At 40.0% G+C, this 27,278-nt stretch overlaps 1 protein-coding gene across 22 annotated transcripts in view; it reads right to left on the bottom strand.

The window, feature by feature from the left end:
* DST (dystonin) overlaps positions 1 to 27,278 on the bottom strand; it is a 497,316-nt gene that overhangs the window by 101,118 nt on the left and 368,920 nt on the right. For all 22 annotated transcript variants that reach the window (XM_022581520.3, XM_022581525.3, XM_089918929.1 and 19 more), the window contains 12 exons: positions 26,666 to 26,842; positions 21,733 to 21,856; positions 16,034 to 16,242; positions 14,501 to 14,818; positions 13,535 to 13,701; positions 11,751 to 11,907; positions 10,736 to 10,862; positions 8,196 to 8,258; positions 7,362 to 7,603; positions 6,353 to 6,482; positions 3,232 to 3,431; positions 1,333 to 1,828 (listed from right to left, as the gene is read on the bottom strand). In XM_022581520.3, the coding sequence (XP_022437228.3) occupies positions 1,333 to 1,828; positions 3,232 to 3,431; positions 6,353 to 6,482; positions 7,362 to 7,603; positions 8,196 to 8,258; positions 10,736 to 10,862; positions 11,751 to 11,907; positions 13,535 to 13,701; positions 14,501 to 14,818; positions 16,034 to 16,242; positions 21,733 to 21,856; positions 26,666 to 26,842 (2,410 nt within the window). The remainder of the gene's footprint in view (positions 1 to 1,332; positions 1,829 to 3,231; positions 3,432 to 6,352; positions 6,483 to 7,361; positions 7,604 to 8,195; positions 8,259 to 10,735; positions 10,863 to 11,750; positions 11,908 to 13,534; positions 13,702 to 14,500; positions 14,819 to 16,033; positions 16,243 to 21,732; positions 21,857 to 26,665; positions 26,843 to 27,278) is intronic.

The following is a 27,278-nucleotide window of genomic DNA, read 5'->3' on the forward strand; positions in this document are numbered from 1 at the left end:
CAGCCTCTCAAGAGCTGGAGGGCCTAGGGTGAACAATTAAACCTCTGGGCCTCATTTCCCCAAGTGTGAGCTGGCAACACTGATAGAAGCTGTCGTGGGAATGAGGTGACAGTGCGTGCAAGTAAAGCTCTGAGCTGAATGCCTGTCACGGAAAAGAGTCCCTAACAATAGTCACCATCATTGTAATCATCACAGCTAATGTTTGCTGTCCATATCACGTCAGAATCAAGGAGTAAGTCTGAAACGGTTGCTATGATCAGTAAACAAATCCAATCAATTATTAAAAAACATAAACTGAGTGCCTAGTGTTACTTGGCAAATGACAACACAGCAACCAACGGGCTCTCCTCTGGCCTGCCCTTCTCGGGCCCAGGAACTGCTGCTGCTGCCTTGGACCATCCTGGGCTCAGCGGCCACAGAGTGATGGCTACAGCAGGCGAGAGAGGAAATCGTGCATAATGCTTCTCTCTCACACGTTTCTCTGGAAAAGCTTCCATGATGGAGCCAGACGAACTAGCTGTTATCAAGAAAATGATGCCAAGCCTTTTTTAATAACTGTAGTCGTCTCCTTTTCTGGTGAAACAAGATTGTCGCATAGCATAAACACTGACACCTTTAAAAACCAATTTGTTTTTTTTACTGTTTTTTAAAATTGAAGTATAGTTGATTTACAATGTTGTGTTATTTTCTACTGTACAGGAAAGTGATTCAGTTATACATATATACACATTCTTTTTCATATTCTTTTCCATTTTGGTTTATCACAGGAGACTGAATAGAGTTCCCTGTGCTATGCGGTAGGTCCCTGTTGGTTATCCATTCTATATAATATCCTACGATAAGCCATAATGGAAAAGAATATTAAAAAAGAATGTATATATATGTATAACTGAGTCACTTTGCTGTACAGAAGAAATTAACACAAGATTGTAAATCAACTCTACTTCAATAAAAAAAAATTTTTTTAATAGTTTGCATCTGCTAATCCCAAACTCCCCCCTCCATCTCTCTTCTACCTCCCCTGCCCCTTGGCAACCACAAGTCTGTTCTCTATGTCTGAAAGTCTGTAAAAACTAATCTGGAGTACCCGAAGTTTCCATGGGCCTATGCGAAGTGGACTTTGCTGGCACGGGGTCCGCCTATCATCTGTGCAGAACTCCCCGCCCCTGCAACACTGTGTGTGCATGTGAACCCAAATCTAGCCTCCTTGCACGCACCTCTCACTGTGGGCAGGTTCACTTTAGGGGCCTGGTTTCCCCAACAGCTTGGAAATAGGGAGTTCACTGATCCCTATTTCCAGGAAATACATGCATTCAAAGAAGACACACAAACCTGCTTTTAGTTCAAGATCCTTAAATGATTTTAAGATGCCTTCCAGTTGCCGACTAAGTTCAGCTTTCAAGTACTCTTCTTTAACCAGGGCTGCCAGATCCTCTCCCAGAGCCTGGGCCACTTTGATCTGCTTCATTTCCTGCTCTATTTCCTGCTTCATTTTCTGGGCTGTTTCCAGCTGCTGGTTCATCGCGTCAGAGTGTGTGCTCCCGGCCACACTGCTGCTGAGTTTATTATCCAAGTCGGCCAGCTTATCAGAAAGGCTTCTCAGCAGGCTTTGATACTGGGTGCTTTTAACAATGGCATGGTCGATCCGGTCACATCTGTCCCTCAATTGTCCTGTGAGGCTGTCCCATTTTTGGGTCACAGCTGCTAGCTGTTCCTTCACAATCCCGTGGAAGGATGGGTGCTCCCCAGGTCTGTGCAGTATGCCCTGACCAGCCACTGTTAGCTGTTCATACTGAGGTTTCCGGGTATCAAATTCTTGCAGGAGAATCTAAGGTAAAGAGGTGACGAGGGCAAATAAACACACAAATGACTAGAGAATTAATTACAGAAAACATACCTTTAAGTTTCTAAACAGACAGAAATGGTAGTTAATTATCTAGTTTTTATTTTATTTTTGTTACTGCTTTCCTAGCTTTTATTTCAAAGGCAGTCCAATTATCGTAAACTAATCCAAAGAGCAATGGTACTTCACAGAGATTAACATTTTGTCTAAAATAATATCCCCCAAGGGAGACAAAAGAGAATAAATATTTTTGCTAGTGTGGGGAAAAGGAACAAAAATTCATGTACAAATTTTCACACACAAAGGGAAACACTGCTTTTAAACAAGTTTACATCACACTAACACCAATTTGATTTCTTCCTATTTGCATTTTTCTTTTTACAGGATTGTTTTAAATGCTCTATAGCATTTTACACCAAAGGAAATACACAGTGATAACAGTGTTAGGATATACAAACTCATGGTGTATTGATTTACAAAGGTTCTTTCTAAACATAAGATCGACGTTTACAGTCTTTTTTGTAAAGATTTAGCCAATAAATCATATCGCTCTGAGCGTGCGGGCTCACACTGGCTTTCATTATAAAACGAATGATCCCCAAATGTCCTTCTTTTAGTAGAATATTTTATCTATCTCTGGGAGACTATGGATAATTAATTCTCCTCAAATGTTTCTTTATATCTGTTGTTTCCATCTATTCAGATGAAGAACACACATGCCTAGGACAGCATGTGACTCAACTACCCAGACTGTTGTGTATTTTCAGAGTACGGATCAGCTTCCATGCCCCAAAACCACCACCTGCACAGAAAGAAAGCTCACCGAGACCACAGTGGAGCGCCTGCGATTACGTCTGACTTACAATTTACATATGTTTCTCCCCCTGTGGATTTATCTGCTCATAATTAGATGAGTCTAACTAACCCTGCAGGTTTCAAGGTTCCTCCTCTTCTTCCCTTCTTCTTTCTCTTCTTACTTTGTCTCCCCCACTCAGGGATGTTTTGCATGAGCTTTATAAGTTTCATTATCTACTACCACAATCAAAATGAATAAAACCTCAAAGGAGTCATTTCTAAACAATATACTAGTTTCTCATAAAAATGTTATTACTTATGCAATCATATTAATACTTCAAAGAAAGTCCTCTTTAACAGGGTCTCTACAAACCACAATATGACCAAAACGATCAAGGGACCTGACCATACTCGTGGGCTCGGTGGACCCCTCAGGGATGCTCCAGAGCTTTGCTTCTCTGGGGGTTTCCCGCCAGCCTCACGACAGTACCTCGTGGGCATTACAAACCCTCCGAGACAGGCAGAGCACATACCATCCAAGGTAATGTATTTCTAATGAAAACATCTGTCTTGTTAAGTCAGGTAGGACTCACCTGCACCTGCTGCCTTTGTGTGTTCAGCATATTTGGGTCAATCGACAAGGGCCCAAGGACACTGACCATCAGTTCTTTTTCCACAAGCCACTGTTTTAACTGAGCCTCCACGGTCTGGAATTGGGTTAGATTATTTGAGGATTCTTCCAGTTTCTGTCGTCTATCAACTGTTAACTGATTGAGCTCTTGCCACTTAGAATCTAGAAGAAAAAAAGATAAAGGATGAAACAGATTTTTTTTTTTTTTTTGCGGTATGTGGGCTTCTCACTGTTGTGGCCTCTCCCGTTGTGGAGCACAGGCTCCGGACGCGCAGGCTCAGCTGCCATGGCTCACGGGCCCAGCCGCTCCGCGGCATGTGGGAACTTCCCGGACCGGGGCACGAACCCGTGTCCCCTGCATCGGCAGGCGGACTCTCAACCACTGCGCCACCAGGGAAGCCCAGATGTTTGTTTGTTATACATTTAATACAACTGTATCTATGAAGATTGTAGGACAGGGCTCTCCTTACATAGTCAATTAAAGACTAACCTGTGAGTTAATTGCATTTAACGATACAGATTTTATGGTACCAATGGTTTGTGTCAACTGAAGTGTAAGAAAAATAGATTTGAATCTGATGGAAGATGCTGTAGATTATGGAATATTCCTGAGAACCCTCATTCCTTCTAGAAGTCCTACAGAGTCTGTTTATTCAACTAGAACTGACCCACTAGAACAACGAACATGTATCCTTTTCTTTAATAGCAAACCTTCAACGACCAGATGGTGGTAAGTGACACCCAAATGTGTGTATCTACACCCAACCATGCTCTTCTACGCAAATCACACATCAGCAGCCAACTGCTCAGAAGTTACAATAGGAAATCTCACCAACCCCTTAAATTCAATGTTGGAGGAAAAAACTCACGATATTCCTATCAAAATGGGTAGGTTTTTCCGACTTTTAGACTTCTTTTGAAGGTTATTCTCATGCATGTCATGAAATGCCATAATTCAGGATGTTCTTTCATGACTCTCCTATATCCTCAATCACAAACCCTTAAACCCAGTCCTTCCATTCCCAATACCCAACTCCACATTGGTCCTCACCATCTTTTGCCAAGACCAGTACTTCTCAAGCTGGAGCTGCACCAGAGACCCCTAGAGGGTCTGGTCACACAGGTGCTGGGCCCACCCCCGGAGGGACTGATCAGCAGGTCTGAAGTGATGTCTGAATGTGCATTTCTAACACGTCCCCAGGGGATGCTCTGCTCTTGCTGCCAGGAGCACCCTTTCCAGATCTGCACACCTAGACCAAGAGCCTTTTAACCAGCTTACCTGCGATTCGTGATCCTCAGCTGCAATGAATTTGGTTCTAAAATAATTTCCCTTAAACGTCACTGAATATGTCACTTCTGGGCTCAAACCCCTCAATAATTTACTCGTCACCAAGTAGATGGCAAAATCTGATGACCTCTGCTTGACCTCCAGGGTCTCCCACAAAAGGGCCCTCGTGTGCTCATCTGAGAAGGTCTGTCCTCCGAGAGGAAGCCCTCATCTGCCCGCTGATCACACGTCCTCATTGCAACAGGCTGGGCGCACAAGGACCCCACAGCTCACATGCTCCATCCCTCCCCCTCTGTCCCTGCCCCATCCCGCTTTCACGATCCCACTGGGTCTCACCCTCCGCTAGGATGCCCTGCCTGCTCCCCCAGCCCTGAGGACGGCATGCTCCTTGAAGCCCAGAATTACAGACCATCTCTCAACACATGAGTCACTGAACACTGATGGTGTGAAGAGCTGATCTGACAGATTTTTTTCACCTAGTGTAATGCACTGAAGAGCTGCTTTTCATAGAGCCCAGCCCCTGAAATGTTTACCTAAACAACGTCACACTATACGGCGTGTTCTAGTCAATCACAATCTGATAATGAGATAATGCAACTCAACCCATAAATGGAGAAGGAGAAATATCAAAATCTTATCAGGAAGCTTTTCTGAAATATGCATTCCTCGCTCCCTCCGCTATTCTAAGATGTCTTGAAAATATTCCTTCGAGTAATTCTGATATTCTGACAGCCACTGAATTAGGGCCCAATTAATTATAATGCAACAGAAGTCTCTACTGTTGGGTTAAATACACCTTTCAACATTAAGATCTCTTAGGATGACTCTTTTTCTTTTACTGGAGTATAGTTGATTTACAATGTTGTGTCAGTTTCAGGTATACAGCAAAGTGAAGCAGTTACATGTATAAGGATGACTCTTATTAAACTAAAACGTACTTAGAAACTTCTAAATTTATCACAGCATATCTGACTCTAAAGGAAGGACAAGATTTAGCTAAATATAATGGAACAATTCAAAGTAAAATGATTCTTGTGATAGTCATAGTTAAACATACTTAGTATGTGCCCGGTACTGTTTGTCTGAGCTGCACACACATTAACTCACTGAATTCTCCAAATACTATGAAGTAGGGAAAATGAGTGTCACTGTCTTACACTCTCTCCCATATCATTACAATAAGGAAAAGGGGTGATAAGATAACAGGGCTTGTGAAGGCAATTCTGCATCTCCGAGGAACAGTTTATATAGGGACAGGATGGAGATGGGAGGAGGACTCTGGGTAAAGAGCAAACCCCCAGACTCCTGTGGGGAGCAGCCTTCTCAGGCTGGTTGGGGAAAGGGACCAGCAGCATGAAACAGGGGCTGGTGGGGTCCCATCAGGAACTCCATGGTGGAGAAAGGCACCCAGCTTTTCCAGACAAACAAACAAAAAGGACTCTCCACACTAAAATATAACAAATCATAAAAAATTAGAAGCACCCAAAACCTAGTAAAAAATAAACCATAATGAAAACATGTGACTCAATACACAGCATTCTATTAACTGGTATCTACCTTCTTCATAAACATAAATTTCGTTACTGTGTTTAGTGAGAAAAACACAAGATATGCCAAGGCCTAGCACCATGTAATATGAAATGACACTTTAGAATATGCAAAGATCGATTCTGAAACATGAAAGCAAATCCCAAAGTCAGTGAGATTGCTGGATAGATGTTTTCTGATAGAGATTATGATTTTTAAAAAATGACTGTGCTTCTGTTCACGGCCTCTGGTGTAAGTGGTAACATACCTATTTCCGTCAACATCTGCTTCCACTTGGGGGCCTCCGGAGTGTCTGGGTTCTCCTCCAGCAGCTCCGTCAGCTTGTCTTTCAACTCCTGCACTTTGTTTACATTTTGCTTCAGTTCTGCCTCAAATGACTAACAAGGAAATAAAAAAAGTAACTTCATTAAAGTATGTCAACATCAAAAGACAAAAACACAATTTCAATAGAGCACTTTTTTCTCCAACATGACCAAAAGAGGGGAAACAATCCACTGTTAAAGGCTGAAGTGAGTGAGGACCGGATTCAGCAGTGAATTATATTTTCTTTTCCTCTTCATAACTATTCCTCAACTAGCTGATAACAGAATCCCAAGGAGGAATGCTAGAGCTACAGAGATAATGACCCTCATCCCATCACCTAGAAAGAATTTCAAGGTATTCTCAAATCCCTTTGGAAAAAAAGGAAAATGACATCAGTACGATTGTAATTAATCAGAAAATCAGTCTTGATAAAAGCTGCAAGATTTGAGGCTACTAGCAAATAAGCACTTTTCTGGACAACACGTTACAGAGTTCAAAGATAAGTTAGTCATCTGGAGACATTTTTGCCAGCATTGCCAAAGTGCAAAACCGTTTTCCCAACCCTGACAGTTGTAGCAAGAAATATCGTGTATTAAACAAAGGGAAAGCACGAGCTCCCCTATTTTATACTGGACAGAACAGATTCCTAATACACTTAGCCCTTAAATACATCTTTTCCAATAAGTACTGGTTAAAATCCAAGACTTAAACTAATTTGAAGGTGGCAAAGTTGCTTGCACCCAACAGCTCGCTCATCTTTATAACAGCTGCGTGTAAAAATAAGTGACTATTAGCATCAATCTCTACAAAAAGTCATGTTCAACAAAGCTGGCAAACTATGTGTTGAAGATTATAGAGCCAGAAACCAGAACGGGGCTCCTGACCCCCAGGGCTCAGTTCTGAGTGCTAATCTGTTCTCTCACATCTTCGGTAAATGGACCCACAGAAGATACCTTGTTCTGTTCAACTTGACTCTTCACAGCCTCAGTGTCCGTAGGTGTAGGTGCCTGATGCCATTTTGTGGCAGTGTTGTTCATTGTCTGTAACCACTGCATCATGGCACTTGATTCTTCCTGAGCCTTTTGCAATCTGGAGAGTTTGGTACTCAGTTCGCCTATTTTGTCTTTAAGTAAGAGGCCAAGATCTTCATAGCCATGGCTTATGTCAGTCATATCCTTTTTAATGGACGTTAATCCTAAACGTAAGAAGAAAAATTATATTGACACATTTTCAGGGTGTTTAGAGCTCTAGAAATAAAAATTTGTTTCACGTGCTATTTCCTTCTATTTTGTCAATATTAAGTCTACTATGATAAAGTCATAGAGTTTTTAGAACTAAAATGTTACATCATCTTACAATGCTACTTAATGACAAATACTTTAGGTACACTGCATAATACAAGTGAAATGAGATAGATATTTTAAATGGAATAAAAACCCCAAATCATGAAATGATGCTTATTAATTCCTCAGGCATCAAATTAAAAAAAAATAGCTCAAATAATGTTATCCCAAGTGAGAAAATATCTCAAATTAACCCGAAAGAAGGAAACATAAACCAAATGCCAAGCTGAATTACTGGATTTCATTAAGTTCAGATGAACAAAATTGCATGGAATGTTATATAAACATGTTATTTATGGAGAACATGACTATACTCATACCATTTTAATTCAAGTTTGAAATTTCGATATAACTATTTTTCATCCCTAAAAAGATTTTCTCTCTCTCAAAAAAAAACACCATACCAAGTAATTTAATCAATAAGCACTTAAAGTTACCATTTACCTTTATTTGCCAAAATATCCTGAGTATCTATGGCTGTTCCTTCACCATTTAATATTACTCCACCTGCAAAAATATTAAAACTGAAGTCATCATAGATTTCTATTGTATTTTATATATATTAATAGTAGGTGGCATTAAAGCAAACGCCATAAACACTAATTCTTTTAAAATGTTATTACTATTTGAAAATGTAAAATAATGATTCAATTTCAAAATCAAATGAAGGTCTGAAAGATCAAGCTATATCCCCTCTTTGGCATAAAATTTATTCTTAAAGTCATAACATGATCAACTTAAACAGTAGAGTTTCAGTAACTTTATATTATATACATTAATCATTAACTATTAATTTATAAGAAAATTTGGGGATAAGGTTGCTTTAAAGCTAAAGTTATTTTAGTGATACAGTCCCTGAAGCACAGAAGCTGGTCAATATGTGTGTTGCTTGAAGCATAAATGCCTGACGGACAAAAGAATGTCTGTCTCAAGTTAAGAAACTGAGAATTGTCTGCTGTAGTTACAGTGTTTTCATGGGTTTAATGGAGGCGGAATAAGGTAAAAAGACATGAAAGAAAAGTTAAAAGTAAAAGAAACCATTACTGTATCAATATAGAGGAAGGAGGTACAGTGGCTGGGGAACTTGGGCCCTGGCATATGTCTCACCTGAACTTAAACCCCAGCCCCACTAATGACTCCCTGTGAGGCTGCACAGGTGAATCCATCCCACCAAACTGCTGGGGAGAATAACACGTATCTCGCGAGACCACTGTGGGCATTAAAGACAGCTACCCTACTGCCTAGCAAATAGGAACTACTTGGTGAGCTGTGGTAATTATTTCTCTTTAATTCCATAAACACCTAGCACCGGTTCCTTTTTCATAACCAGAATATTAAAAAATCAATTAGACCTTCTCATGTTAGTATGCCTTGGCTCTCTATCCAAAACACAAAAACATTTCCCCAAACTAACCACACACGAACAAGCCTAAACAAAAACATTTAAATATCTGAATCTTAAAGTTTTGTCCCTTAAAAAAAAAAAAAAAATCACACACACCGTGGCATTTCAGATGGAAGTGAAAATACCCTTTAGATACTCGAGATTAATTCCTACCATGCTTGGGAGGTGTCAAGAGTAGGAAAAAAACACTTTTTACTTATTACTAACATAGAATGGGCATGAAGAACTAATGTAAAACACCACAGAATTCCCTACCTTTAATAAAAAACAAAAAACCTTGACATTTCAGGAAATCTGATTAGGAGAGAAAGGAGAGATCATCACACACTATACTATGAGGATTGCCTGAAATGGGATTAAAAGAGCAGAATAAACGGTGGGTGGAGATGGGCCCAGCTCAACATCAGCCTCACAATGGGAACAGCTGGGGGCTGAGCAGGGCAGATAAACCACAGAGGATCGTCAGAAACCCTCAGAATAAAGATATGAGATCTGCCTTTGGTCTACTCTTGGATTATTTAAAACCTGATAGTGACAACAAATATAAATATGTTTTAAACTTAAAACTCTATCCACAACTTAATTTTAGAACCATTATTTATACATGACTCTCCCCTTCTGTTGAGAAGCCTGGTAAGATTGTGATTCAGACATGCTGGCTAACACAGTATAGAACTGTTTTCTTTGGGAATAGCGTAAGGAATAAAGCAGATGGGAAGAAATTAAGAGAGGTCCACTCAACAGAAAAGAACCTGTTTTCTTTCCTTACTTCCTTCTTTCCCAGGAGACCAGACTCATTTCTTTATCAAAGATTTCAGGGGCTTCCCTGGTGGCGCAGTGGTTGAGAATCTGCCTGCTAATGCAGGGGACACGGGTTCGAGCCCTGGTCTGGGAGGATCCCACACGCTGCAGAGCAACTAGGCCCGTGAGCCACAACTACTGAGCCTGCGCGTCTGGAGCCTGTGCTCCACAAAAAGAGAGGCCGCGATAGTGAGAGGCCCGCGCACCGCGATGAAGAGTGGCCCCCGCTTGCCACAACTAGAGAAAGCCCTCACACAGAAACGAAGACCCAACACAACAAAAATAAATTAATTAATTAATAAACTCCTACCCCTAACATCTTCTTTAAAAAAAAAAAAAAAAAGAGTGAAGGGCTTAGCCATGGGAGCTATTGTACTTTGCTGTTGATCATTTGACTTGAACAAGTTTTAAAAAAAAAAAAAAGATTTCAGATAGAATTTCTACATCCCCATCAATTAGGTAAAAACAAACTGGAATCTGATCTTTCCCCTTCCCCAATATAATGTTCCTTATTCTTACAGATGAATTTGGTTACATTTTAAATTGTAGTATTTAATAAGATGAAACCTAAGAGATCTGAAATTTGACCAGGACACTTTTCCATGGCAGCGTTTAGGTTGTTTAGAGATGCCATCTTTCTTGTCACTTTCCCTTCGTGTTTCTAAGGTTATTTTATGTATTAATTTTTAAAAATAACATACACAAAATCAACATGGGTGGACCCAATTCATTGGTAAAACCCAATGGGTTTTACCACAAATGTAAATAAAGCACTTACCTGACTTAACTGCTGCTATGGCCTTTGCAGGGGTCATCACAGCACTTATTAGGTTACATAGTGAGATCCCACTGTTGTTGACTTTCTGAATCTCTGGTGTTTTTAAGCTCCACTTCTCTTGTAATTTCTGGAGATACAAAAACACATTATTTTTCAGTCTTTGTAATCTTTTCCAAGTTATACATTATAATTCAATGTCTTAAACATATCTTAAAACAGTGATGATTGTGGGTTCTGACTTATGGGATGGAAGAAAAGGACAGCATCTCTATTTGTTCCAATGGTCCAAGTGACTGTTAACTCTGTTATTAGTGAGGAGTGGGGTGGGGTCCATCCTGAATTCTGCTCCCAGCCACAGTGGAAGCCAGGCTAGTCCCAGCTGCCACGGGTTCCAAAGTAACTGTCAACTGTAAGTCTGCAAAACTGTACTAGGTAACAGCCAAGTTACAAAAAAAAAAAGGTAGTAGAAACAATTTTAAAAAATGGAAATTCAGAATTCCATTTAATAGTGAATTTTAATCATCAAAACTTCAATGAATTTTAAAGGACACACAACTCCACAAATTTGGAGTGGAAAATTTGCCATAACTGGTCATAAGTTTTATGACTGAGTCAGATGACAAGACTCACACACTAGAGATTCAAATAACTTCCATCTTCAAATACTGGTTAGAGTGATATATCCAAACTAGAGCAAAATGCTGAGTTGAAGAGAAGGATCTTTTACTAACATTATGAAAAGTGGTATAAAAAATAAACTAAGTAGAGATGTGGTGGGGAAAGAGACTCGGACCAGTCAGCAACTCACAAATACGTCTCTTTAAAAAAGCAAATTAACTGAAAGTCTGTGTCCTTCTTCGAAAGGATCAGTTAAACCCGTCATGATTTCCAAATATCACCAAAATACACTGTACATACAGGAGGCTCTAACTTATGTGCTATTAGATAAAAGGAAACCTCTCATTCCTAACACAAGCAAATGAGAAATTCTTATCAGGCACGGACAGTGATTCACCTTAGTTTCTTCCAAAGATTTCCCTAAATCCTCTGCACCAGAAGAAGGCTGCACAATGGGAACTCTTTCTGTGGTTTCTTTTATCCACGACTTTAATGATTTAACCAGAACTTGAAAGGCATCCATCTGTTCTTGACAAGAAGATACAGCTTCTTTTCTAGATCACAAACATCATTGACAAATTTAAGCCACAAAGGGAGATACTCCAAAGGACTAATTACTAAAAAGTAAATTATTATGCCCATTTCAAGCTTAACATTAAGAAAAAATCTTCCCCCAGGCACACTCCAATCCTCAGATACAGGAGGAAAGGTTTCATAGGTGGCAAGTGAAATCAGCTAAATTACTCCTTGTCTATTTCCTCAGTAAAGTCTGTAGATCAAGATAGGAACAGTTAAGATATTTGTAACCCATGTGTAACGGCACTCTATAATGCTACGTACACTCTAAAGCCATATAAACAGCTTTAACATGATTTAGAGCCAGTGAGCTTTTATCTGTCCGCTTTATATGGTGCTAAACACCAGCATGCTGAGAACCAGAGGGGAAACACAAGTCACTAACATGAGGGAAACACAGCGCCACCTAGTGTCACTACAGTCACTTTAGTGGATGGGTAAAACTGGGTCTTTACAGAGAGAGAGGACAGGTTTGAGTTTCCAAAAACGAGGTGAGACCTAGTGATGCAGAACTTAATATGCACCTCCCCCATGGATACTCAGAAAGCTCCACAGTGAACTATACGGATCTCTCTGTACAGTCTCTGTACACTACACAGAGGGAGGGCACACGCCTGGCACAGGTACAGCTATGAGGACAGTTAGATTTGGTAACTGGATACCATGTAGATGGCATGTGCACGTGTGCAGGTGTGTGGATTATTAGCAGAGAGTACATGGTTGGTAAACTAATCACCGATGACCACATGATTTTATAATTGGACCCATCTAACAGAAGAAACAACCTAGAGTTTACCCAAAGAAACCAAGAATATTTCTTCTGCGCCATGTGAATTAAATAGGATGGAAATGATAGCTCTGTGAGTAGTCCAGACAGCACTCAAAAGTTTTAGGTAGACAATTCCAAAGAAATGACGAAGAAGAGCTGAAAGAGAAATGACTACTTTCTATCTTTTGGGTGGCTTCTGTATGAACTTTGGCAAAACCAGATGTATATTCTCAACTAGCACGAGATCAGAAATATAAAACTCAATCAGAAGGCTCACACCCCTGTACAGCTATTTACCTTAATTTAGGTTCATTCTCTTGTTTCTTACCTTGTTTGTTCGTGGAACCATGTCTGATCTACAACTCTTCAAAAAGGAAACTATTTTACAAAAAAAAAAAGCGCCATCCAGAACTATCCAGAACTATGCTGGAATGATGCATCGTTTCTGAACGGAGCCCAGAAAGCAATGAACCATGGGCTATCTTTCAAGGTTATTTCTGCCTTTGCAAATAAAAATGTAATAGCCAAAGCCTTCAGACTACAGTGAGTTTAGACTACTTTCAGTAAAACACTGCCACCACCATTTTCCTTACACAGTGCTTTCTATAAATACTTTCATGTAAGAAGTAGTGAATTTCCCTCCTAAATACTTTAACAAAAACTATACTTAGTTTTAACAGCAAAAAATTTATCAATATTAAAGTACTTATAAAGTAACCCTAAGCTTATTCTCAAGTTTCCAAAAACTGTTTCAGGTAGCTACATAACTAAATAAAAATCATGCATTCCAATTAGTATCAAGTAGAATAAAATCCAATTTCTTAAGTGGTGCTTACTTTTCTTTGACAGTATCCTCCATTTCCTTGAATTTCTTTGACAAATTATTTGTTTTTTCAAAAACCAGAGCTTTATCCCCTGGCAAGCCATGGCTGGAGATCTCCTTCAAGAGATTCTGCAAAACTTCGAGATCTTTCCTGCGTTCTAGCAGTTCAGAAGTTGATTCCTACAAAGCATTTAGATATTTCATCAATATAAGATGTTGCTACGAACATAAAGAACAGACTGGTGGTTGCCAAGGGGGACGGGCTTGGGGGAGGGATGGAGGGGGAGGCTGGGGTTAGCAGATGTAAGCTTTTTATATATGGAATGGATACAGAACAAGGTCCTATTGTATAGCACAGAGAAATATATTCAATAGCCTATGAAAAAACATAATGGAAAAGAATATTTAAAAAAGAATGTATATATATGTGTGTGTGTGTGTGTGTGTGTGTGTGTGTGTGTGTGTAACTGAGTCACTTTGCCGGACAGCAGTAATTAACACAACACTGTAAATCAACTATACTTCAATACAAAAATTAAAAAAAATATAAGGTGTTGCTAGATCTTCAAAGGGCATCCCATCAAGATTTAAGTATGGAACCAGAATGGCTCCACTCAGAATTTCACAGAATGATCCTGCCTATGGTCTAAGCATAAACAAACATGCAGGCAGGCTGTTTGAAAGAGAACAGTTTAATTTAATTTAAATATGCACTCTTTACATTCTGCCTCTGTGGGCTCTGAAATAAGATATGTATATCACCTATGATATACAGAAAATGAGAGATGGTGCTCACTTCTGATTAATGACCAAAGGAGGAGATGAGCTTTGAAGTTTTTAAAGGAGGAAAGCATAGATCTAACCAATCCATCAGCAATTAAAATGATGCTTGTTAATCATAACTCTGCCAATAAATGTATGTGCTTGTCTTAGCTGTTGATATGTTTGATCAGCCTTGTGAATTCCATGGGAAACATACCTGCATAAACTGAGACAACTCAGTAACATCCTTCTCAGGCACGTCTGCCTCAGTAAGAGCCTGGGTTTTGGTTTCTAAGAATGTCTGGAGTTTTTCTGAGAGGTTCTCAAACAGCTCCACTTTGGTTTTGAGTTCCTCCATTTGGGCAAGTTTTTCTTTGTGTTTGCGACTTGCTTCTGAAAAGCGAAGGGCTAAGTCCTTCATCCTGGCCTGCAGCGAGGATGCGGTGGACGGGTCTGTGGTCTCTGTGAACCTCTTCACTTTCTCATTCATGGCATTTACGCTGCTCTGCCGCCCTGCAATGTCCTGGTCCAACAACTGAAATGAACCAAATACCACACACGTAACATAATGATATTTACAAATAACGTCAGACTTATAAAAATTACTATTCAGAACAACAGAAGTTTGAGCCACCTGTGACTAAGGAAGCTAATGGGAGTGACAGACAAGCTGATTGGTCCCTGGAGGAATCCCATCCCCAGTCCCCGCAAGGAGACTGGAGAACAGCTGGCTGGCTGCCCTGGCGAGGCAGGAGACAGCCGCCACTCAGCAACCCCGGGATCTCCTGCAGCCCAGGGATTATCCACGGTCCTGATTTTTCAAAGGCTAGACAACAACAAGACTGATCTGATTAACCTCCTGGGAAGCTGGCTGAAGCCGTGAGGAACAAACAGGACCCAGTGTGCGGGGATGCCCTGTACCATGAGTGATGTTCATGAAAAGTACACAGAGGGAAGTCCCTCTCTGCTCCACAGAAAATCGCTTCGCACACTTGTCTCTATGCAAGCGCTACTTTCCACGTTTTTATATTCAGGAGACATCTCTTTACGCCTTAAATTTCTCTTAAATCTACCCATCCTTGGAGCTTACTATATTTTTTTCAATATATTACAATTTTTTAATTGAGATATAATTGACATATGTATAACTATGTTACAATAATGTTATAACAATATATTAGTTTCAGGTGTACAACATAATGATTCGATAATTGTTAAATATTGCCAAATGATCCCCACAGTAAGTCTAGGTAACCTCCATCACCACACACAGTTACAATTTCTTTCCTTGTGATGAAAACTTTTAAGCTCTACTCTCTTAGTAACGTTCATACAATTATTTTAAATTTATCCAAATTTCCAGTGCTGTTTTAGCAAGAGAACCCAATAGTATATACAGTTCAAGTTCCTGGGAAGAATAAGTCTGTGTTTTTTCTTAAAGAGAATTATAAGGTTCTGGTCCCTGCCATCTAAAATGATCTTTATAACCCACGATTCATTTGCTGAGGAAGATACACAGATAAAAGAGCAAATAATGTTACACTAACAAGAACATTCAAGTTCTTCATATATAGGTTTACGACTACACATGGAAAAACCCAGGATATATGAATTTTAGGGATGAAAATGTGTAGTGAAAATCAGTGAAAGGCTTTGATATGGGCAGAGCATGAAAACATCCACACTTTTTGAATAACCTGAGATGCTGGGTTTATTTTCATCTAAAAGTGGTTTGTTGGAAGTCACTTACGATGTTTTTACTGATGACATCCTGCAGAGCGGCGGAGTTCAAGGGCACAGGGCGCTGCTCTTCCAGCGAGCGCTCCACACCCGCCATCCAGTCCAGCATCTCATCCAGGCCGTCCTGCACACTCAGAGAGCGGGTCAGGGTTATCTGCAGCTTCTCGTTTCGTTCACTGACAGACTTGGACAGGTCATCATATCTCCCGACAATGTCACCTAGTCCAAAAGGATCGGGAAACTTTAACCACTAAGTTCTCTTTGCGCCGTTCCTTTGCAAAACACACTAAGGAGAGTCACAAAAATTACTACACTAGAATTGGAAGAGGAAAAAAGGTTGAAATGATAAATTCATAATGCATCATCAGAGCACCACCAAAACCTGAAAAAAGAAAGAAAAGATCCTAGTGGAAAATAAAAAGCTAAAAATTTTTAAATAGTATATATGTGTAAATATAATTGTGTGTGTGTGTGTATAATCTTCATTTGAAAAAAAGATTTTTGGATGCATAAACATTTGAATTGTCCAGAGAAATGAATGTGATCCAAACAGCCAATCTTTGGAATAAATATTGGTTCTCAACCTGACTTTTCAAATTAGCCACACTTGATAACTACATGGAAAAAAAAAAAAAAGGTGACAGTCTTACAGAGCTAATCTCAAGAAACAATATACTCTTATAAAGATTTATTAAGAATTAACCTTTACGCATAAAAATTATTTCAATCTTTCCTGCTCACGCATGCTCTCTCTGTCACGTACACACACACACACACAACACACACACCCAAAGATTTAAGTTTTTCTCATCCTTCACATCCTAAGTAAAGTACTCAAACGCACAGAAGTTAGCAGATGCAAATGTACTGAGAAAATAGACAACACACAATGAAAATTCACATAAAATACAGAAGGTTGAGGTGATGCTTCTAAGATAACACAGATAGAATGTATTTGATAAGTTTAATAGCAGGCAAAGGGAAAAACAAACAGTGTTAGGAGGCTGACCTGCCTCAGATAAGATTAACTTTACTTTCAATTCTAAAGACTTAAGATGCTTTTAAAAAAAAACCTTTCTGGCTAGTTTTCATTCGTATATAAAGCTCTATATTTTAACAACCACATTCTATGCTTCAAGACCAATGATAAGTTCAAAGAACAGTAGTTTTTAATGTATTCACCTCTCCCTCCGCCGACTCCACCTCTCTGGAAAACAATGTTTTTAATCATCAATTTATCACTTACTGTCCAAGAATCTGAAAAGAATTTTAATTATTTCTGATACACTGTAAAATGTTTCAATGGAAGAAAATATTGACACCTCTATAAAAATGAAATCTCTTACATGCTTATGTTTGGCTCATGGTACATAATCCATATAAACAAACAATATTTCTTTTTGCTTGTTCTAATATTATATCATGAGAAAACAGTTTGACAAATTTTCACTGAATTGAGAGGTTAAGCTTGGATGATTGAAAGAGACAATCATGCTCCTTTCACGAAAACACAATGAAGCCCATGAGAAGGGTAACAGGGAGGGGACAGAATTTAATATGCACCAAGATGCTGAGGGCAGACAAGCAGCGGGTTCAAGTACAGCCCTGATTTGAAAGTCACAGAGCAGATCATCTGAACTGCAGGCTGTGATTGGCAGGTGAGCTGTTTCTCAAATGGGCGGCTCTGTGCTTCAACAGGGCACCATCATATCTGTTTAGCTATGGTAAGTGATTTCCCAAGCAAAGTCAGCTATTTTAATAAAATTAACACACACAACATTGTAAATCAACTGTACTTCAATAAAAAAAATTTTTTTAATTAACACATTGTATTAGTTTATTTTTGGACTCCTTAGTAATAAAATATTGTCACTGAAGTAAATTCTTGACTTTAGTAATTAAAAAATATTTTAGAAAAAGGTACAAACAAAATTTACTTTAAGAATGTTACTTTTTTTGTTTTTTTTTGTTTTCTTGCGGTACGCGGGCCTCTTACTGTTGTGGCCTCTCCCGTTGCGGAGCACTGGCTCCGGACGTGCAGGCCCAGCGGCCATGGCTCACGGGCCCAGTCGCTCCGCGGCATGCGGGATCTTCCCGGACCGGGGCACGAACCCGTGTCCCCTGCATCGGCAGGCGGACTCTCAACCACTGCGCCACCAGGGAAGCCCAAGAATGTTACTTTTTTAAGTGGTTGGTTTTCTTAGAAGTCAAATAGATCTTAGAGAAACTCCTCTATTTCTTAAATATCTTTCACATATTCCTAAAAAACTATGCCAGAGAGAAGCTGTAGTCTTAAAATAATGTAACATGGATTTTAAACAAATGAAAGTGAAATTGTGTACAGTTAACAATGGGAAGGTGTCAAAATGCCTCTTCAAATACCAGAATTACATATAAAATCGTCTTTTCTCCCCCAAGCCCCTGTCCCAAGAGCAGTGGTTGCCAAGGTGGGAGGTGAAGACAGTGCTCTGGGACACAGGATCATTCGCGGTTTTATCGTCTACTTTAACATTTTATATTTTGGGGTCTTATAATGTACATAATATGCTAAGATAGCAATAGGTGTATGTAATTAATAAATACATGTGCATCTCTGAGCATCTATATACACATGCTGAAAATTACGTGACAAGGTGCACGATCGAAAGATTCTGAATGTCTCTAGAGAATAGACTGGAGGTTGCCAAGGCGGAGGGGGCTAGGGGAGGGATGCAGTGGGAAGTTGGGGTTAGCAGATGTAAACTCTTATATATAGAATGGATAAACAACAAGGTCGTACTGTATAGCACAGGGAGCTATATTCAATAACCTGTGATAAATCATAATGGAAAAGAATATTAAAAAAAGAATGTATATATATATATGTACAACTGAATCACTTTGCTGTACAGCAGTAATTAACACAACACTGTAAATCAACTATACTTTAATTAAAAAATATTGATACGGACTTCCCTGGTGGCTCAGGGGTTAAGAATCCGCCTGCTAATGCAAGGGACATGGGTTCGAGCCCTGGTCCGGGAAGATCCCACATGCTGCAGAGCAACTAAGCCCATGCACCACAACTACTGAGCCTGTGCTCCAGAGCCCACAAGACACAACTACTGAAGCCCGTTGCCACAACTTCTGAAGCCCACGTGCCTAGAGCCAGTGCTCCGCAACAAGAGAAGCCACCGCAATGAGAAGTCTGCGCACCGCAACGAAGAGTAGCCCCTGCTCGCCACAACTAGAGAAAGCCCATAAGCAGCAACAAAGACACAATGCAGCCAAAAATAAATAAAAATAAATTTATTTTAAAAAATATTGATAAAAAATTGCACTATATCAGTGTTTAAATCCATGATGAAATACTGTAACAGAAAATGTATAAATTTTTTTGGTTGTTTTTTACATTTTCTTGAAACAGTGCAGGACTTTATGTCATATTACTGATATTTCGCCTCGAGGGTTTTTGCCTCTTTGAATACGAAATCCCGTTGGGCAAAATAAGATGAAATATTTTTCCTGTAGGTTAGAAGGAGCATATCATACATTGCTGGAAAAAAATCATCTGAAAATAGTTTAAAAAAAAAGATTCTGAATGTAAGAAAGAAAAAGGTTTGACTTCTACAGAGTGGTTTTAGAAGAGCAAAGCTTCATCCTTCTCTTTACCTACAATTTCAACTCAGATTTTAATGCCAGCTCTCTTGGGGTGAAAGGTATGTTAATCATTTGCTATGTTAAAGTTTTTATTTCACACTGAGAAATATTTAATAACCTGAAACCACACATTAAATATAGGAAAAGTAGCGAAGTCCAAACAAAAAATATAATAAGACAATAAACAATGTTAATTGATAATCCACTGTGCGTTTAGTTTAAACTAAATACTGTGAGTCGATACAAAGGTAATATACAATAGCTCTTTCCTCAAGAAAGGCACCACCTAACATGAGAGGATGCAAAAGCACCGCTGTAACTCGACAGGGTTTCTAGGATCACGGAAGAACCCTGTGAGGACACTCAAAGACCCCACGAAAAGGAGAAGCAGGAACATCTCAACCTCCTAACCCCTTGCTCCTGCTTTTGACAAGAAGATCCCTCCAAGAGTCTGTTGAGTCTGTTCTGGCCTTAGGTTGAGAGTCTAGCTCGGCCGAATCCCATCAACCAACAGAATCTTGTTAGGTTCTACTTTCTGTGACTGCTGCATACATAAAGAGTTTTTTGTAAGTCAACTATACTCTAATATAAAATAAAAAATAAAAAAAACCCTAAATGTAAGGCTGGGTATTATAAAACACTTAGAAGAAAACATAGTCTTCTGAATGTCTGCAAGAATGAACGATTTATGTCTTTGACATAAATAGTAGCAATATCTTTTTGGATCCATCTCCTAGAGTAATAAAAATAAAAACAAAAATAAATAAATGGGACCTAATTAAACTTGAAAGGTTTTGCACAGCAAAGGAAACCATAAACAAAATGAAAAGACAACCCACAGAATGGGAGAAAATATTTGCAAATGAAGCAACCAACAAGGGATTAATCTCCAAAATATACAAACAGCACATGCAGCTCAGTATCAAAAAAACAAACAACCCAATCAAAAATTGGCCAGAAGATCTAAATAGACATTTCTCCAAAGAAGACATTAACCAAAAGCACATGAAAACATGCTCAACATCACTAACTGTTATGAGAAATGGACATCAAAACTACAACGAAGTATTCACCACACACCGCTCAGAATGGCCATCATCAAAAAGTCCACAAACAATAAATGCTGGAGAGGGTGTGGAGAACAGGGAACCCTTCTACACTGTTGGTGGGAATGTAAATTGGTACAACCACTATGGAAAACAGTATAGAGGTTCCTCAAAAAGCTAAAAATAGAACTATCATATGATCCAGCAATCCCACCCCTGGGCATATATCCAGAGAAAACCATAATTCAAAAAGATACATGCAGCACTGTTTACAACAGCCAAGACATGGAAGCAACCTAAATGTCCATGAATGGATAAAGAAGATATGGTACATATATATATATATATATATATATATATACACAATGGAATACTACTCAGCCATAAAAAAGAATGAACTAATGCCATCTGCAGCAACATGGATGGACCTAGAGGTTACCATACTGAGTTTAGTAAGTCAGGCAGAGAAAGAACTTATTTACAAAATAGAAACAGACTCACAGACTTCGAAAACAAACTTATGGTTACCAAAGGAGAAACGTAGCAGGGAGGGATAAGTTAGGAGTTTGGGATTAACAAATTACACACTACTATATAAAAAATAGATAAAATCAACAAGAACCTGCTGTACAGCACAGGGAACTCTACTCAATATTCTGTAATAATCTATATAGGAAAAGAATCTGAAAAAGAACGGATATATGTATATGTGTAACTCACTTTGCTGTACACGTGAAACTAAACACAACACTGTAAATCAGCTATACTCTAATATTAAATTTAAAATTTTTAAAACGAGTTTTTGCTACATTTTCTAAATAAAAAATTAAAATTTAGGTATGCAAACCACACAGCCCAGTCCCCACTCCCAAGATCCTAATACACCTGCCAAGGAGGGCGTGCCTCTGCCCTGACCAAGAAGGGCCACTTCACAGTGAAAGGACAGAGTGACGCAGAATATGCTAGCGAGCGACATCTATTTAGAACGGACATGTAAGACCAGACACGAGGAAATGCCACTCACCCAGTGTTTTCTGGATGTCGTTCTTGGCAGGAAGTAAAGATCCCCTGGCGTCTAACAACACTTCAGCGGTTTTTTTCAGTTTCTCTACAGCCACCTGCTGACTTGATATCTGTCCCTGTAGAGCCTGGAGGATTGAATGCCTCAATTATATTCAGTAGGACTAAATAACAGATTTCCAATACGAAAAAAAGATTCACAGTAAGATAAACTGGACAGAGCAGACTTGTCATCAGTAGAAGCTTACCCCAGAATTCTTAGAATAAGGCCAGTTATAAAGTGACATTAGCAAAACCATCAGCCAGTCGGGAACATTCAAGTTCAGTCCTGGAATAAACCCTCAGCATGTGCTCATGATAACCGGCCTGATTCCTGATCCTGAAACCCTCCACCCTCAGCCTGAGTTCCACTCAATCCCACTCCCAGACTCTATACAATACCCCCACAACCACCAGAAAACAAAGACAAGTAAAAAACACACAAGCAGCAGAACCCCTTTGAGACCATTTCTGACTCCAGGGAAGGAGATAATTAAGGACTTACACATACTGACCCAATGCTGAGTCATATTTATTTCCGTTAATGCAACAAAAGTTACCTAACATCTAACAAATTCTAAAAAAGTTTGCTACGTTTTGTGAAAATACAAAAATCAAACAGACACAAAGCTTACCCATGGGGATCTTCTAGTCTAAGGCAGGAAGTGGTAAGTGCCAAAGATGAATAAGAAAAAGGTTGAGGGGGGAGGATCTGGGAAGGGAGGAGGGGCCTCCTCCATGGGGTGGCCCTGGGGCAGGTCCTGGGGAAGGTGTGGATTTGGGCATCCTCCTGGGGCTGCATCATCACCCAGGTGGTACCTGAGCCTCTTCCTTCCTTCCCACCTGCAAACCAACCAGCAAGCCCTGACAATTTCACCTGCTTAATATTTTTTTCAAATATGGCTCTGGTTCTGTATTTCTGAATCACTACAGGACAATCTCTCACTGAATTGGAAAAAGCCTCCTAACTGTGCCCCTGCCTCCAGTCTCTGCCCTCATACAGCCCCTGATATGTATTATGGAAGACACATACCTGACTGCACTACTCCCCTCTTAAAATCGTTCATAGCTTCCTCTTGCTTCAGAATAAAGGGGATACTGGAGCCTGCCATCAATTGTCCAAGAGAATCTATTTCTTAATTCTACCTTCAATCTCATCTTTCTCCCCCTCCTGTTCCAGAAGCATCCCACGACACAGCTATCCCTCAGCGATTTGCTCTTGCTGGACCCAAGGCCCTAGCATCTCTACACACAGACCTTGGGAGGCGACTCTGAGCTTGGCTCTTACCTGTAACATTCAGCTGGGAGGCCTTCTTCCCTGTCTTTCCTCACCCCAAGTTGGAGCACTGCCCCCAGAAGTTCCCACACATGCCCTGTGAATAACACTGCACTGATTTGTCTCTTCTATCAAACTGGAACCTCCTTGAGAACTAGAAATTGATAGCATTCAGCTTTCTATTATCACTGCCTAGCCCAGTGCTGGGCACATGGCATTAACAAAAGTTTCTGGAATAAACAACTGAATGAATAAGTAAATAAATGAAGATATCAAGTGTAAGGTTTTAAAAGATCCCCCTCCATTTCAGCCTTCAACAACAACAACAAAAAAGCAAATGTCTAAAGCCAATGGCAAAATTTTCCTCAATTAATTCTCCTATCCAAGAAACTGTGATAATATACAGGCAGCTGTGCATATGTCCAAAGGCCCAACAATCTATGACCAGCATGGGATCTGTGATCTGAATACCAGATCCTACAATTGTTCTAAGAGGCCAAAGAATCTGCATCAGAGTGATCAGTTTGGGAAATTCTCCCACAAGTTTAGTTGCAGTTAAGTGTAAGAAATTCCTCAAAATAGGAACTTTACCTATAAACGGACTGAAGTCTAAGCCACACGTACAGCTTATTTGCATCACACAGTTATACAGGAAATGAAATAAATTTAAAGGCACCTCCAAAAATTATTTTTTAGAATGTGGGTTCCCCAAGGACAGAGATAGGTTTTTTGAAGACACAAAGGGGTTAAAACCCTAACAGTGGGCCTAGAACATAAATGTCTTTGAATGAATAAATTTATTTAAAAGTGATCATGGTTTTAGAAAACATCCAGTACCAAAGATGGCCCTACCTACCATCCTAAAACTTAGAAATGGATTACAAGAAAAGCATCTCCTCTTCACCTCTTCTCTTCAAAACATCCTATGCCTTTTCTCTTCATAATTATGTTCAAGAGAGTCAGTAGTTTTTAGTTCCTAACGTTATCAGGTTTTAATTTAGCTGTGGTAGTGGTTTATAACACTACTTTGGGACAAAACTGCAAATTAAAGTATTCAAATGGGTGCCATATATTGTTTTTAATGGATTTCAATGAAATCAAAACATGAAAGAAGCATCTGTGACAGGGAACACTGCAAGATGATGACCTTGGTCTCCAGCCTGGACCAGAAAAGGGTGAAGTTTACAAAGCCGTGGGCACTCGTCCAGCTCATAAAAGTTTCCCGACATTCATCACCCTCCCAGAGATCAGAGCAAGCCTGGAAGGTTGATGTTGTCAATGTTACTTGGCCCCATGCCTGGCTCCAAACCCAGACCTCTAGAAGGGTCCCAGGATCCTGCCTTTCTGTGCTTTGTATGAAGCTAAAATCTAGTTTTGTCCACTGATTATGAAGAGCATCATTCTAGCCCAGGGGTATCAGACTGCTGACAACACAGCCAACAGCCACTTTAAAAATCATGCTAGTAGCAATGTGTTATTGGCCAAAAATATTTCAAATGTACCCACTGGGTGTCCCAAATTACATTTATCATACAACAGAATATAAGTAGAAGTGAGTATTGTAAATGTAGAAAAGACTGATTGTTTGGTAGTAGTCTTATGTGTCTGTAGTACTGTTAAAAGAAAAATGATTGTAAGATGTTGGTAATAAAATGAAAGAAATGGAGACTCCTTAATCCTCATAAAAATGTATCCTCTCTACCTGCTGAGATCATCTTTGAGGAAAACACATCCATATGCCAGGAACAACTTTAATCACGCATTTAATTCTAAAATTATGCTGTGGCTTAATTGGAATTAATTCTCCTTTGAGACGTTGCACTCTTTTTCTATTTCTTTGGCTGCCTGAGGACTAGAGGAGTCTTTTTCCTCAGCACATACCAAGGTAGTATTCCAGTTCTAGAATTAATCCATGTTTCCATTTCATTAAAAAGCCATAGCATTCATTTCATTTTTGTTTGTTTTTTTTGCTTTAGTTACATTAAAACTACTTTTACACAGGATATAAATCAGTTTGTTAATACAGACCTAACTTAAAATGTCTATTTCACAGTTTCCGATGCTAAAAATACCTAACTTCCTAATTAAATGTAATACAAGCAATCTTAATAATTATGCCGCTCCTGGCATTTCCTATTAAAATAATGGCCTTTATGTCACAACATCTCCTCTGCCAACATATACTGCCCTTGGACCCGTCATCCCGTGGGGACCAAAAGCTTCATTAAGACAGATCTGTTCTTGGGCTTGTCGGAAAGAGAGAGAAAAAACCAACCCCCCCCCCAAAAAAAAAACAAAAAAGCCTCCAGACTGAAAATGTACCCCTGAAGTGCAGAAGCTGCATCAACGTCAGGGCTGACCTGGCCCAGGACATGGCCCTGGTGCCTGTGTAGCGCTGGGTAAACTCCAGCCCAGGAAAACACAGAGTTCTCCATCCTTTCGGCCCCAGCCCCTCCTTCCTCCTTTCACCCCACGCTTCCTCCCACTTCTCTCTGCTTGGCCTTAACCTGCCACAGTTCACCCCAGGGTAAGACAGCTTTCTTCCAGCCAGAAGACACTGGTCTCAGGCAATACCTAACATTAAGCTAAGTCAGTAGGGTATCTGTTTCCCTTGTTAACGCACAATAATGATTTCTGACTCTGTAACTAACAGATGCAACCAAATTCTGAAAGGCAGTAGTTTCACTGGCATTACAGTGTTTGCTTTCTATCTAGGCGGAAATGAGCTATTGCTACCCACCTGCTAAAAGGAAGTACAGAAAAGATTTAAGATATAAAACTTTCAAACTCAAAATTACTGGTCACATGGAAGAAGAATAAAATTTTTCAAAACTTCTCTCCCCTCACAGGAGGATTTTAAAATATGCTTGGAATGTAAGAAATGGCTAGACTCTCGCTGCCACTGTGGGTGGGGCTGAGATATTTACACAATTCCCCCATCAAGTCTGAATGTTCAAAAGGGCAGGTGGCCTCTCTGAGAAGTGGGCAAGGTGATAACTAAGTGTGTACTTCTGTGAATCGGGGGTAACCCAACAGGAACCCACACGGAGTGTGACAGTGACACCCTCTCCGTCCCCCGGTCCATTCATGAACAAATGTTCATCAAGGACCTACGAGGGCCCAGGGATACAGCAGTGAACAAAACAGACCAAGCATCTGCCCTGTGGAGCTTGGTGGTAATGCAGGAGAAGACAATGAACAAGGATGGCAAGGGAGTCTGGGGGAGAATGGGTACATGTATATGTTTATGTATGGCTGAGTTGCTTTGCTGTGCACCTGAAACTATCACAACATTGTGAATCGGCTACACTGCAATATAAAATACGAAAAATAATTTCGTATTCGTAAAGATCACCAAGTGGCCCAGGCAGGACTGGTCTTTGTCTGGGGATGAGGAGGTTGGGAATATGAACCATGACAGCAATGTCAGACCAGCTAAACCGCAGTAGAAGAAAGAGAAACGAACAGACGTCAAGTTGTAACTCCCCCCAGAGGGAGACACACATCTTCCCATCCCTTCCTCCCCTGCCCTTGGGGGAACGATCACAAAAGTGGGGGAGAGCGGAGGGCATTCCACGGGACTACCTTGGGGCTGGATCTGTCTTTTCCCTCTTTTTTTTACCTTCATCTCTTCTAGCTGCCTCTGCAGATTTTTAGGGTCCACGGCAACAGGTTCAGATAAGTGTCTGCTCGCCGTGGCCTCGCAAGCCTGGAGCCCAGAGAGAAGCCCACATGAAGCATCTTCATAGTGTTGGTATTTATCCACCAGATCTTTGAGGTTATTCCCAAGGACATTGCACTGAAAATCGAAAGAGAGAAGGGTGGGGATTAAAATCCACTACTTTTATATATAATCTTCAGGACCTATGGGTTACGCCACCTGTAAAACACCAGATTTCAACCAAAGTGAGCAAAAACTGTAGGGTGAAGATTTTCTCCTTTATAGGAAGACGCTTCCTCTAACAAGTCAAAAACTAACCAATTCAAAAACATCTGCATGAGGGCTGGATCTTAATCCAGAATGAAGGGTTTAGGTGTCAATCATCAGAGGGGGCTCGTCTCCACGGAGTTTACACACCACGTGTATAGTATGCATCAGATGGAAAGGTTTTCAAGGTGCTTCATAAATCACTTCTATATGCTGCACAAGACTGATTAACACAAGGAGGGCAAATAATCTAGACCAGAAGGAAGCCAAGGCCAACAGCCAACGATGCTTTTCAAGACATTTGTGC

Source organism: Delphinapterus leucas, chromosome 10, assembly GCF_059928025.1.
Source record: "Delphinapterus leucas isolate spDelLeu-1000000601 "Yukka" chromosome 10, BTC_Dleu_Yukka2, whole genome shotgun sequence".
In the NCBI taxonomy this organism is placed as follows: domain Eukaryota; kingdom Metazoa; phylum Chordata; class Mammalia; order Artiodactyla; family Monodontidae; genus Delphinapterus; species Delphinapterus leucas.